The sequence below is a fragment of the Miniopterus natalensis genome, chromosome 9 (assembly GCF_054644295.1).
Source record: "Miniopterus natalensis isolate mMinNat1 chromosome 9, mMinNat1.hap1, whole genome shotgun sequence".
Lineage (NCBI taxonomy): Eukaryota > Metazoa > Chordata > Mammalia > Chiroptera > Miniopteridae > Miniopterus > Miniopterus natalensis.
Window position 1 is genome coordinate 68,662,013 of NC_142089.1, and position 13,628 is coordinate 68,675,640.

The 13,628-nt window shown below is 36.1% G+C and overlaps 1 protein-coding gene and 1 pseudogene across 1 annotated transcript in view; one reads left to right on the plus strand and one right to left on the minus strand.

Annotated features, from left to right (window-relative positions):
* RANBP9 (RAN binding protein 9) overlaps positions 1-13,628 on the plus strand; it is a 77,742-nt gene that overhangs the window by 36,524 nt on the left and 27,590 nt on the right. The window contains exons 3-5 of the mRNA XM_016217112.2: positions 6,398-6,450; positions 7,246-7,413; positions 11,114-11,136. Coding sequence (XP_016072598.2) covers positions 6,398-6,450; positions 7,246-7,413; positions 11,114-11,136 — 244 coding nt within the window. The remainder of the gene's footprint in view (positions 1-6,397; positions 6,451-7,245; positions 7,414-11,113; positions 11,137-13,628) is intronic.
* Positions 3,093-3,284, minus strand: LOC148092501 (translation machinery-associated protein 7 pseudogene; annotated as a pseudogene).

A 13,628-nucleotide genomic window follows, 5' to 3' on the forward strand; every position in this document is an offset into this window, starting at 1 on the left:
TTTTATGGTTTCTGTGTCTTTTTTTTATATGATTTTATTGATTTCAGAAAGAGGAAGGGAGAAGGAGAGAGATAGAAACATCAATGATGAGTGAGAGTCATTGATCAGCTGCCTCCTATACTCCCCCTACTCGCGATCGAGCCCACAACCTGGGCATGTGCCTTGACTGGGAATTGAACCTCAGTCTTCTGGATCATAGGTCAGTGCTCAACCTCTGAGCTATGCTGACTGGGCTCTGTGTCTTTTCTCCTGCTGTTGTCGTTCTCACTAAGTTTCTTGAGCACCCTTATAACCATTCCCCCCCCCCCCCCAACTTTATATCTGATAAATTGCTTGCCTCCATTCCATTTAGCTCTTTTTCTAGAGATTTCTCCTGTTCTTTTATTTGGGGTATGTATCTTTGTCTCCCCAGTTGGCTGCCTTTTTGTGTTTGTTTCTGTGTATTAGGTAGATCTGCTATGACTCCCAGTCTTGATAGGGTGGCCTTATGTAGTAGGCCACTTAGGGGACCCAGTGGCGCAGTCTCCTTGCTCACTTGCACTGGGTGCTCCAGGAATGTCCCTTGTGTGGGTTATGTGGGCTACCCTGTTGTGATTGAGTCTTGATAGCTATTTGCCCATTTGTGCATGAGTTCTTCCTGCAGGCTGTCTGACTCTGAGGATCATCCCTGACCACTGTGTACAAGCTGCTCTGTGCAGGTGCTGACAACACGAAGCGGAATTTTCTTCAGTAGGTTCTGGTGCCTGCCTAGATCTCCCTTGGATATGCCCCTTATGAAGCTAATTTGATCCTGCCCTGATGTTGTCTGAGCCTGGCTACTGTGTGTGTTGGTTCTGGGGCCTCTCGGGAGGGACTCTGGTGCGGGCCAGTGTCAGATGCTGCCTGTGACTGGCCCTGGGCAACCTGTTTGGGGCTACAAAGCCACAGTTTGTGGCTGCCTCTGCTGAGCGTGCAAGGGAAGGACCAAGTTGTGTACCAAGGCTGGCTTTAACAGCACTGAGCCAAGGGGGCAGGTTGGCAAAATTCCCAAGATACCCCCAGATCTGCCTCTGCCTGCCCGCCGGCTGTTAGGCTCTGTCAATGAAAGAACCTCTGGCTTCACTCAAGCTGTATGAGGTAGGTTGTGAGTGAGTCATCAGGTAGAGGTGAGTGATCACCAGTTTGATACAGGTTCAAAGTCCCAGGGTACACCAAGTCTAGGTGCCACTCATGGGGTGCCTGCAGACCTTTGTGGTGTGGCGGGGTCTCAGGGAGTTGATAGGGTGAGGCCAGCAGAGTTTATCAGGCTCAGAAATATCAAAATTTGGCCATGTAAAAGGAGGGCTCTACACTGTTCAGGCATGCAAGGGAAAAATGGCACCACACATCTCTGTCTCAGATTCTGCCAGGAGCCTATTTTCATCAGGGCAGAGCCATTAGGTGTGGGGATGGTGGGGCTAGATCTCTGGTGAGGGGGAGGCACCAGTGAGGTTCATGGGAAAGTGGGGAGAGTGTGCCCCACCCCAAAGCCATACAAGCCACTGACACCCCCTATGCCCAGAACTCTACATCCTGTCCCAGGCAGCTGATGACTCAGCATGGCATGAGTTCTGTAGGATGGGGTGAGAGGTAGTGCAGAGGGTAAGGCTATTGCTTTTCCCCAGGCTAATCCTTAGGAGGGGAGTGCCCCACCCAAGGAAGATGGCATCTCTGGTATGGGAGAGGGACTCAACCTCCTTTTTATTTCTGAATAGAATATACCACAACTTATGTATCCGTTAGCTTGTTGTTAGATACCCATGCTGTCTTAGGATTTTGCCTATTGTGAATAAAGTTGCTGTGAACATATTTGTACACGTCTTTAGGTTGGACACATGACTTCTTTTCTCTTATGAGTGGAATTGCTTGGTCTTGGGGTAGGTACATGTTCAGTCTTAAAAGAAACCGTCAGCCATATTGCAAATATGTGGTACCATTTTAAATTCTCTCCAACAATGTTTGAAAGTTCTTAATTGTGTCATATTCTTGGCAACACTGATGTTAATCCTTTAATTTTAAACATTCTGTTGAGTGTACAGTGGTATCTCAGTGTGGTTTTAATTTTCATTTCCCTGTTGACTAATTGTATGTAAGCAAATTTATGTGCTTGGTTATTTGCATTATCTTACTTTGTAAAGTGTCTAATCTTGTTTGTCCATTAAAAAATGGATTGTCTTACGTCTTTTGAGCAGAAGTTTTTAATTTTGGTGAAGTATAATTTACAAGTTTATTGTTTTATAGTTCTTGCTTTCTGTGTCCTAATAAATCTTTGCTTTACCCCCATATGATTAGGATATTTTCACATGTTTTATTTTAGAAGTTTTATCATTTTAACTTTAATATTCAGGACCATGATCCATCTTCAGTTGACTTTTGTGTTTTTTGTGAGGTAGAGGTTAATGTTCGTTTTTTTCCACATGTATATTTATTCTATCACTTTTTTTTAGAAAAACACTAATCTCCCTTTTGATTTGGCACCTATTACATAACATTAAATGACTGAGTATGGGTCTCTTTTTGAGTTCTTTATTAATTTATTCCATTGACCTATTTGTTGATCCTTATGCCAGTGTTACACTTTGTTGATTACCCTGTTTTATGGTAAATCTTGAGATTAGATTGTGTAAGTCCTATAACTGCATTTTTTTTACAAAAGTTTATTCCTATAACTGCATTTTTTTTACAAAAGTTTATTCTTTTTTTTTTTTTTTTTTTTTTTTACTGTATCTTTATTGATTTCAGAGAGAGGAAAGGAGAGGGAGAGAGAGATAGAAACATCAATGATGAGAGAGTCATTGATTGGCTGCCTCCTGCACACCCCCTACTGGAGATGGAGCCCACAACCCGGGCATGTGCCCTGACTGGGAATCGAACCCCTATCACCTGGATCCTAGTTTGAAGCTCAACTGCTGAGCCACGCCTGGCCGGGCATAAAGTTTATTCTTAAATATACAACAGGCTCCTAGACAACACTTCATTCTAGCTATAGGTGGCAAGAGATGTTATGATGGAATCCAGATGTTAAAACAGGAATGGAATTAAGGATCACCATTGCCCAATGCGCAGGGAACAGCTCACTTTTTGCCAGATTTCTTAATTCTACCTGTGGCCAGGGGGCCCCTCCCCGAGGCCTTCACTTTTTAGCTCCTCAAGTTTCTTCTGCTCCTCTTTAGGCTTCTACTTGAATACCTTATCTTCCTCTCCTGTCTCCTGGCCTGCTTGGACTGCTTCAGGGGCTGCTTCTTGCCACCTTCACTGTCAGACATGGTGCCTTCCACCCCTTTCCCAGACCCCTCTACTATATTCTTTTTCAAGCTTTCTTTGATCCTGTGCATTTCTATGTAAATGTTGGAATCATCTTGTCAGTTTTTACAAAACCTCTTAATATGATTATGATTTGGATTGCATTGATTCTAAAGATCAATTTGAAGAAAATTGCAGCCTTAAAAATACTGTCTTTTAGTCCATAAACGTGATATCTCTCCATTTATTTACATCTTCTTTAATTTCCCTTAGCAATATTTGGTAATTTTTAGTAGAGGTCTTGCATGTCTTAGTTTCAGTTTTTAAAGTGTTTTATATTTCCTGGTGTTATTGTAGATGCATGTGATTTTTAAATTTTATTTTCCTAGTGTTTGCTTCACTGTATATAAATACAATCAATTTTTTTATAGTAACCTTGTATCCTGCAACCTTGTTAAATTCACTTAAGTCTACTGATTATTCTGTAGATTCCTTAGGGCTTTTAATGATAAATGGTCACGTCACCTACAAATAACATTTGTTTTATTCCTTTTTATTATTTATACCTTTTAGTTCTCTTTGTTGTGTTATTGAAATGTCTAGGATTTGCGGTACAATTTTGAATATAAATAGTAAGAGATGGCATTCTTGCCTTGTTCTTAGGGATTAGCATTTAATATTTTACTATTAAATATGCTAGCTGCAGGGTTTTTTGTAAATGTAGGTTGAGGAAGTTCCCTTACATTTCTAGTGTGCTAAGAATTTTTATTGTGAATGGGTGTTGAATTCTGTCAGATACTTTTTTTGCAACTATTTAAATGATTGTATGTGTTTCCTCCTAATTTGGTAAAATACATTGACTTGGTGGTTGAATTTTAAATCAGCCTTGCATACCTGGGTTAAACACTACCTGGTGTTTATATATTATTATCATTTTGATATATTACTAGAATTCCATCTCAATTTACCTAGTGGCTTTTTCACTATATCTTTTTGTAGTATTTTAGTGGTTACTCTAGAGATTTTCACATATATATACCTGTTTTCATAATCTGCTTAGAATGTTGTATCATTTCACATAAAATGTAGAAATTTGCAATTATATAGGTTCGTTTACCACTTCATCTTTGCCTTTTTGCTGTAGTTGTCATGTAATACATCTACATATTTTATAAACTGCATAATACGTGTCATTTTTCCTTTGAAGAGTAATGTGTTTTAAGAAAATTAAGAGTGAAAGAAGTCTTTTATTACATACCAATGTGTGAGTCAGTTCCAGTGCTCTTCCTTCCTTTCTGAAAATCCAAGTATCTGTCTGATGTCATTTCCTTTCAGTTTGGCAGACTTTCTATAGCATTTTTCTTAGTGCAGGTCTGCTGGTAACACATTCTGTTTTTCTTTTATCTGAAAATGTTTTTATTTCACTTTCATGTGTTGGCATGGGTCCCCCACTTCCTTTTCTGTACTTTTGTATATTTTATTCCACTGTTTTCTGGCTTTCATATTCTCTTGTGAAAAGTCAGTGAAATTCACCTTTTAGTAGATTCTGTAGTTTTTTTGTGTACAGAATAGCAGCAACTAAAAATAAAGATTATTTTATATCTTCTAATATTTTTACAGGTAATTTAGTTTTCTAATTTTATTAAATTATCTATAACATTCAAAACAATGTTTAACCATTGTAGGCATCTCCATGTTTCTGATTTTAATAGAAATGGCTTCAGTATTTCACTGTTGAATATCTTGCTTGCTCTTAACACATAATGACATGTATTATGCAGGAAAAAGTGTCATATTTAAGTAGTTTCCTTTTATTCTTATTCTATTTGGGTTTTTATTAGGAATGGTAGCTGAAATTTGTTAAATGCCATTTTAAATCTTGATACAGTCACAGTCAATTAGCTTTTTAACAAATTGGAATCATTCCCAGCTGGGTGTAGCTCAGCAGCTGAGCATTGACCTAGGATCCAGGAGATCTTGGTTTGATTCCTGGTCAGGGCACATGCCTGGGTTGCGAGTTCGATCCCTAGTCGGGGGCATGCAGGAGGCAGCCAATCAGTGATGACTCTCTCATCATTGACGTTTCTCTCTCTCCCCCTCTCCCTTCCTCTCTCTGAAATCAATAAAGATATATTAAAAAAAAAAAAAAACAAATTGGATTCAGTTGCACTTTAGATTTTCTTCTTGTATTAGTACTTACAACTGTATTGCTTTAGACTTTTCTTTTTTTGAACTATCTTTATTGGGTTTTATTAATATAACCTTTTAAAATTAATTGCATACCTTAATAATTACCTTTTCTTCTTGTATTTCTTTTGTGGAGATAATTTTGTTCTTGTTTTATAAATTAATAAGAGTCTTATGTTTAGGTGTTTTGTCAATTTTCCAAAACTTAAAAAAGTTTTAGAGAGAGGGGAAAGGAGAGGGAGAGAGAGAGAGAAACATCAGTGAGAGAGAAGTATCAACATCGATTGGCTGCCTCCTGCCCATCCCCTGCCAGGGATTAAGCCTGAAACCCGGGCATGTGCCTTGACTGGGAATCAAACCAATGACCTCTTGGTGCATTGCTCGATGCTAAACCACTGACCACACTAGCCAGGCCCAAAACACTTCTAGAAAAACCAATATATAGATATCCTATAGTATGTACTTTTTAGTGTAATTTTATTAAGGATTTTAGATGTTTTTGTATGAAATTTACATTTTTTTCAAATATATATCTATGTTATTTTGTGTGGTTGTGTGGTCTGGATTTTTACTGTGCCCTTTTGAAACACTTTTTTTTTTAATTTAACATCTTTTTTTTCTACCACAAGCCCCTCAGTACTTTTTGTTAGAAGTCTAAATCTTAAATATGTGTAGATAAGTTGTAAGATTTTTATTGTTGTTAGTAGAGTGTATAAGTATTACCAATACTTTGGATGTATTTATGAATATTAGAATTTACTGTGATACGGGTTTTATTGTTACTTAATATTGCCCTCTTTTGCTATTTAATGAATTGCAATAACTTTTTGTAACTACCCTATGAATTTCAACTTGGGCTTGGTTCTGATAATAATTGAGAGTGTTTGGTAATTTATACATATATGATTATAATAATCTGCTTTTCTTCTTTTCTTTTTGTTTTAAACAGTTACATGGGAATTGGTCTTTCTGCCCAAGGTGTGAACATGAATAGACTACCAGGTACATTTGTAAAATAAATTTTAATTTTTTTGCTTTTTGACATAACTTATAACATATATACCATGCTTTTGTTTTGTTTTGTTTTGCCTGTTTTGTTTTTTGGTATTTTTAACTTATAGTACGTAGTCATATCAACTTTAAATATTTTACTGTGGTTGGTTCTGTCTGCTCCCCAACACATTCTTGGCTTTTAACCCATTTTCAGTTGTTAAATATTCTGGTAATATAGGTCTGCTGTTAAAAGTTAACTAAGGAAGGTGTGAATTCAGATGCAGAACTGTTTCTTGAAACCATGAGTCACATGAAAGTGATACTTGGATTATATATTCTGGTGTTCTATTTACTAATGTTTAAAATAATTTTGGAGGGAACTTTCTGAAACTAGAAAGTAAAATAGAAAAATCTTCTCTTTTATATTAAACTGTGTGTATGTATGTGTGTATTTGTGTGTGTTTAAACCAAATCAAAGCGAAATTCCTTTGGTCTATCAGCAAAGGAAATATGCATGGGAAATGTGTCTTGGTGTTTTTTGGGGTTTTTTTTGTAGGAGTTCTCTCTGTTTAATACATGTTTGAGTGTACTGTGTGCTGAATTTATTTTCCTTAATGTTGTAAACAGTATTTTAATATAGAAATTACATAGTGTAATTGTTGAGAATTTAAATGTATATTTGAGAGATTTATCTCTGTATATTATCTGTTGTACCCCTGCTTATTTTATCATAATCTTAGTGAATAGCTGTAGCGCAGAGGAACTTTACATTTCATTGTAAATATCCTGGAACTTTCTCTTTAGGTTGGGATAAACATTCATATGGTTATCATGGGGATGATGGACATTCATTTTGTTCTTCTGGAACCGGACAACCTTATGGACCAACTTTTACGACTGGTGATGTCATTGGCTGTTGTGTTAACCTTATCAACAATACCTGCTTCTACACCAAGAATGGACATAGTTTAGGTACTAAGATAATGTATTGCATGTAAAATGACGAAATATTGTGATTATCGCATGATTATCGTACTTACGTCATGTGGTCATAGTTATTATGTAATTTTCCGTTATAAATAGATGCTTCTGGAAATTGTTTCTTTGTTCCTTCTAAGTGAAAGTTGAGAAAATGGTGAAACATTGTATTCTGTGAATTCCACATTGTGTCACATGTATAGGAATAACTATAGAAATAATTCCCTTGCTTATTCTAGTATAGAAGTGCTAAGTGTTTTCTTTTTTGCTTTGAATAAAGCTCTTCACAGTGTGATTCAATTCTCTAGGTTAACAGGTGCTAAGAAAAAGGGGCTGTCAGTTTTTAGTCCAGCATGGGGATAAAATAACGAAGGAAAAGCTTGATGCTACCAACCAAGTAAAGGGCATTGACACACTTAAAAGGTCATGCCTCCTAACAAAGATTGATAAAGGATGATGGCTATAAGTTAGTTCTGCAACAGGGATCAGAATTAAAACAAGCAAATAACAGCAGAACTTCTAAGAATAAAAGACAGGTAGGTGATTAAGAAATAAATAGATTAATGCAAACGTGAAGATACCTATCCACTGTAAAACTAACAATAGAAAATTAGGGTTTTAAAAATGTCTCTGAGTCATAACAAATTATATCTGATGAGATAAAATAAAAGGAGGAAAAAACTAAGTAACCCAGAAGGCAGAAATTTCAATTTGTTTATAAACAGTATTTAAGAATGAGACTGCAAGTACTATGCTTAGACATGTAATAGATGTTCTTTAATATAATGCAAAAACTATTCTTTGTCACTTCATAGTAGAAAATTCTAAATTTCTGGCTGCATTGATAATAGTTACTTTTTTCTTAGTGTTTCAACATATTCCTAATATAAAGTTAGTGTCTTTATATTTATATTCGGCTTAAAACTTTTCCTCCTGATTACTTATATTGATTCTGAAGTCCTGTGTTATCTGACTTAAGATTGTCTCCAGTCCACAAAAGATCCTTATACACAGTTGACCATTGAACAGGTTTGGACTGCATGGGTCCACTTATATGTTGATCTTTTTCAATAAATACATATAGTACTGTAGATGTGTTCTCTCTTCCTTATGATTTTCTTAATAGCATTTTCTTTAGCTTTATTGTAAGAATACAGAATGTAATACATATGATGTACAAAATATGTATTAATCAACTGTTTATGTATTGCTGAGGCTACTAGTCAACATTCGGCTTAGTAGGTAAGCTTTTGGAGGGAGTCAAAAATTTTATGTGGATTTTCAACTGCACAGGGGTCAGTACCCCAGTCCCTGCTTTTTTCAAGGGTCAGCTGTATTCTTAGCAGTACAAGAATGTTTAGGATGTCATGACAATGACATATTTGTATTTGTAATTTGATTGTTGTGGCTAACTGGTTTCTAGGAGGATACAGCCCCTTCAGTTTATTCGTTGTTACGATTCTGGCTTTGACTTATCAAAATGAAACCAGACAAACAATGGGTCTGGGCTGCCTGTCACTCCTTGAGCCAATTAAGCAGAGACAAGGTTGAATCGTATATAAGTGTTTATTCTAATAATGCCAACAGTATGGGAGAGCAGCAGGTCATCCACAGAAATATGCTCTACCCCCCATAAGCCAGCTGCTTATATTATGGAGAAGGACAAAGATTACATGGGGAAGTAGGCAAGGTACAATGGCTACAGGTTATAGGTAGTTCCGGCTGGGGGTGGCATAGGTTGGGCACCTCTGGGACTCCATTGTTTAGGCAATAAGGTTGTTAACCTTTCTATGACGATAAGGAGAATGGACTGCATTCCGAGGTTAACTCTCATGCCTTGGGGCACACAACTCTCAGCCAGGTCAGAATATGCTTTCTCTAATCAGAACAAAACAATCATGGTTAACAGAACATGATTAAAATTTCTTAAAACTATAGCTAGTCTTCACTATCTATTTCTATGCCTTTAACAAAAGGAGAAACGTTTCAATATCCAGGTTAAATTAACTTTAAATTTTTAAACTTAGTTTTAATGAGTATTATTCATCAATTCACTACTTTTCAAAAAGCCTCTTAACAAAGACAAATCAGGAAATTAGAAATATAAAAAACTTGCTTTCTGTGTATTTAAATAATTATACCATCTTATTAAACTGGCATTGTTTTGTGGTGCCACTGCGTATAGGCTGTGGTAGCTATATTTGGCAGTAGTCAAAAGAGATAATCTATGAAATTAAGTTGGAGTCTTCATTAGAGTGTTTAGTAAAGAATAGAGTTTTCAAGAATTAATGGCAGAAAGGATTTTTTGAATTAAAACAATATAAATTTAGGCAGTTTTTGTTGTAAATAGACATCTTTGGAGAAAATGATAAGGTTGCTATTTTATGAAAAATGGTAAAGATATTTATGGCAATATTTTATTGAAATATTTATTGTGTATTTTCTGTTAAAGTTTTCTAAAATTTTTAGAATAAATTTTTATATTTGTTTTGCCTATAGTCACTATGCTTTCTATTTATGAATGAAGCTAAAAGTAATCAGAATATTTTATCAGAGTGGTAGCGCATGAATTTACTAGGTTTTAAAAGGACTTTAACTACAAAGCACTATTTTTGCACATTTATTTTAAAACATATATAGTAGAGCTTTTATAGTCAATTTGTCTTTTAACTCTAGTACTTTCATGAATAGAGTCAGTTTTCTGATGGTACAGCACAATTAATAGAGTCAAAGAATCTCAAGTGGGAAGATAATTTAACGGAAATGCCCTCACTTTTTCAGTGGTGATCAGCGCTGGAGGGGTAGTGCTGGTGTGGTCTTTAGTTTAATGTATGTTTAGAGTGGAAGATTTGAGATTAACAGACTCACCAACATCACACTCTGCCGTTACTCTAGAACTCAGTCTTTTTAAACATATGAATAAGGTCCTATAGAAAACATTTGGTTTATTATCTGGTTTTCAGCTAAGTAATGTATTTTAATATTTTAAGGGAGATTATTAAATAATCGCTTTGGGATTTGAGGAGACTTATTCCAATGATATTAACATTGTTCAAGTGTATTTGGAACATTTCTATTTTGAAATTACTGTCAGAGGACATTCAAGAGGAATTCTCAACTGAACAAATCTTTATGCTTTGAAAGGGGAATTTTTTTTCAGAGTAGTCAAAGGTTATTCAAGAATGTACTTTTATAAGAATTTTTTTTTTTAAGGAACCAAAAGTAGTGTATTTTCCATTGTTTACCTTTTTATTGCAACAGAAAATCTTTCCCTTTTTCTCAGAATTACTTAAAAGCTAAATCTAAGTGAGGAAGTCTAAATGATACAGCTGGATAAAGCACCTTGGGCATTGGTCAAAATTCAAATGTGACTGTTTTGCAACCAATTTTCTTTATGATTTCTAACAGAGCTTTGAGGATATATCTGAAATCATTTTTAAAATCCTGGAGTCAATAGCAGTCTCCCCAAAATAAAATTGGTATGTGACTAATAAAGGTGATTTTGAAAAAGGGGTCAGCATTCTATCTGACCTTTTAGTGTTATTGAGAAAAAAATTACTTATTTTATACTTAGGTTTTTAATTTTTTCCCTGCTTTTGCCATTCTTTTTCTTCATTTTAATTAGAAATGTAGCTTGTCACCATAGTCTGCCTTTGAAAAACAGATTCTAATGCCCCCTCTTTTTTTCCTTCAGGTATTGCTTTCACTGACCTACCGGTAAGACATAATTTTTTTTAAAAGCAATTTTGCATTGTTAATTAAGGAAGTATAAAGAAGCTTGTACTATGCATGTTTAGAATGCATTCTTACTGACATTCAGTTTATATGTCATGCATAGAGTAGAGATCTTTCTCTAGTCACTGTTGGTGTGGACCTTCAGAAATTAACCTCCAAATTGCACTGGACACGGTTGCACAAGGGAACTTTGTTGTAGCTAAAAAAATAAGTCAGAATTTATTATTAAAATACACTTTTTAATGTCACTATGCGTTTATTTGAAATATGTTTTGTTGGTATTGGACTTTTCAGCAAAACTGCACAGCAGTTCTAGTCATTTATTACTTCAGTGTGTATTGCATGCCTACTGTGTGGCAGGTCCTGTGCTTGGATACATCAGTCAAAAAAACAGGTAAGGTAAAGGTCACTGTCTTCTTAGAGTATAAGTAAATTATAACATTTTTAAAAGTTTTAAGTACTTTTCAAAGAAAGAGAAAAAATAGAGCATGGGAGTACCAAACACAGAACATGGCATGTACAATTTGCTCACCTTTGCTCAAGGTGAGATTTGAGCAGAGGCTTTTGAAGTGAGGGAGATAACTAAATGGATATATAGATCAAGAATGCTCTAGGCAGAGGGAGCAGTTAGGGGAACGGCACTAAAGTAGGAGCATGTCTGGCATATTTGAAGACTAGCATGAAGTGAGGTAGAGAGACATAAGAAAGGCAGAGAATAGTAGGAGATTAGTCAGATGATGAGGGTTGGGGTGAGCTAGCTCATCTGGGCCACAACTTCAGTTTTTAAAGGATCACTGGCAGTTGGGTAGAAAAATTAAATGGGGGGTGGGAGTAAGGGTAGAGACAAACAGACCTTCGAGACGCCATTATAGAAATTCAGGCAAGGGATGATGGTGACTCACATCACTAGAGGTGTGAGCAGTGTGATTCTAGATACCTTATTTACCAAATCTAAGGCTCTATCAATTGTAATATGCATCACCTGTAACACTGGGGGTGGGCAGGAAACTAGCAAACTCTGATACAATACTTTCTCACCGCTTAGAATTTTTATTTTATACTTACTCACCAGTCTTTGAGGGTATTTAATAGATTTTTAACCAGTATCACTTGTTGCACACCTAAAAATGATGAAATAGCAATATAAATTGATTAAAGTGTTCCCCAAACTTCATGTTCAGAGTCCAACATTTTAAAACACTTTTAGAGTTGATGTCTGGTTTTCTGCATGACATTGTCTTCTATGTCATCAGGAACATTTCTTAGGAGTTCTCCATTATGTCTCTGGCATTTTCTTCCCAGCTCCTGATTGCGTTGTGCAGATTTTGTTGCTGTCACTTAACATTGCCAGAAAGTGTTATCCAAAGGTTTTCTGACAGTAGTCAGGACTCTGGTATTCCTTTCTTAGTTGGCTTGTTGACTAAAATGTCTTAGGGGTTGCAGTTGTCCAGCTGTGTGACCAGGAAAAATAGTCAAATCCCAGAGTCCTTTGTGAGCTCACTTCTAACAAATGCACGCCTGCTCCGGCAGTGATGCTGCCTGGCCAGGTGTGAGGTGCCATCGATTATAAGACACATCCCAGTTTCAGAGATGTTTTGAGATGACAGGAGACTCAGAGGCAGAGAATAGATATCCAATGTATAAGTTATTAATATTCCTCAAGGAAGATCCTAGGAAAACAGAAGAAATCAAAGTTATAATAGAAAAAACTTTGCTAAGTCAAAGAAAATTCAGAGTCTACAGATGAAAATTGCTCAAGAAGCATTACTTACGTAGTGGTGGAATAATTGTTTATATATTTTTTGAAAAATTATATTATCTTAGAATTTTGTTTTATATTTATACCACAGTAAGTTCCAGATGGATTAAAGAGTATTAATAAAGAAATAATAAATACAATTTTTAAAAAAATGCACTGAGAACCAAGAGAATTTTCTCATGAATTGGATGTAAAAATGTGAGAAAGAGGACCTGACTTCAAGATTTTGGGCCTGAGTCTCTGTCTAGGTGTCTCATTTGATTGGAGCATCATCCGGGACACCAAAAGGCTGCAGGTTTGAGTTCCAGTCAGGGCACATGCCTGGGTTTTGGATTTGATCCCAGTTGGGGTACGTACGGGAGGCAACTGATTGATATTTCTCACATCGATGTTTCTCCCTCCTTCCCTTCCCCCTCCCTTTCTTTAAGCATATCCTCTAGTGAGGATTTAACAAAAAAAAAAGCATCTGTGGTGAAGGGGGTGGGTAGGGGTGGTGGAGTAGGTGTGGATGCTGGTAGGTGGGTTGATGTGGTTTGGTACCGTTGCAGAGGTTTTATAAGTTTCACTTGGAATTGGTTGAAGGGCTTAATAATTGTTGTTGGGTTTTGTTTTCTCTCTTTCATGGCACTAAGTAAAATCAACGTACCAGAGCAAGCAGATATTTTTGTTCATTTTTGTTCCTCGTTGGTAGATAGTGGTGATCATTTATTTGTAA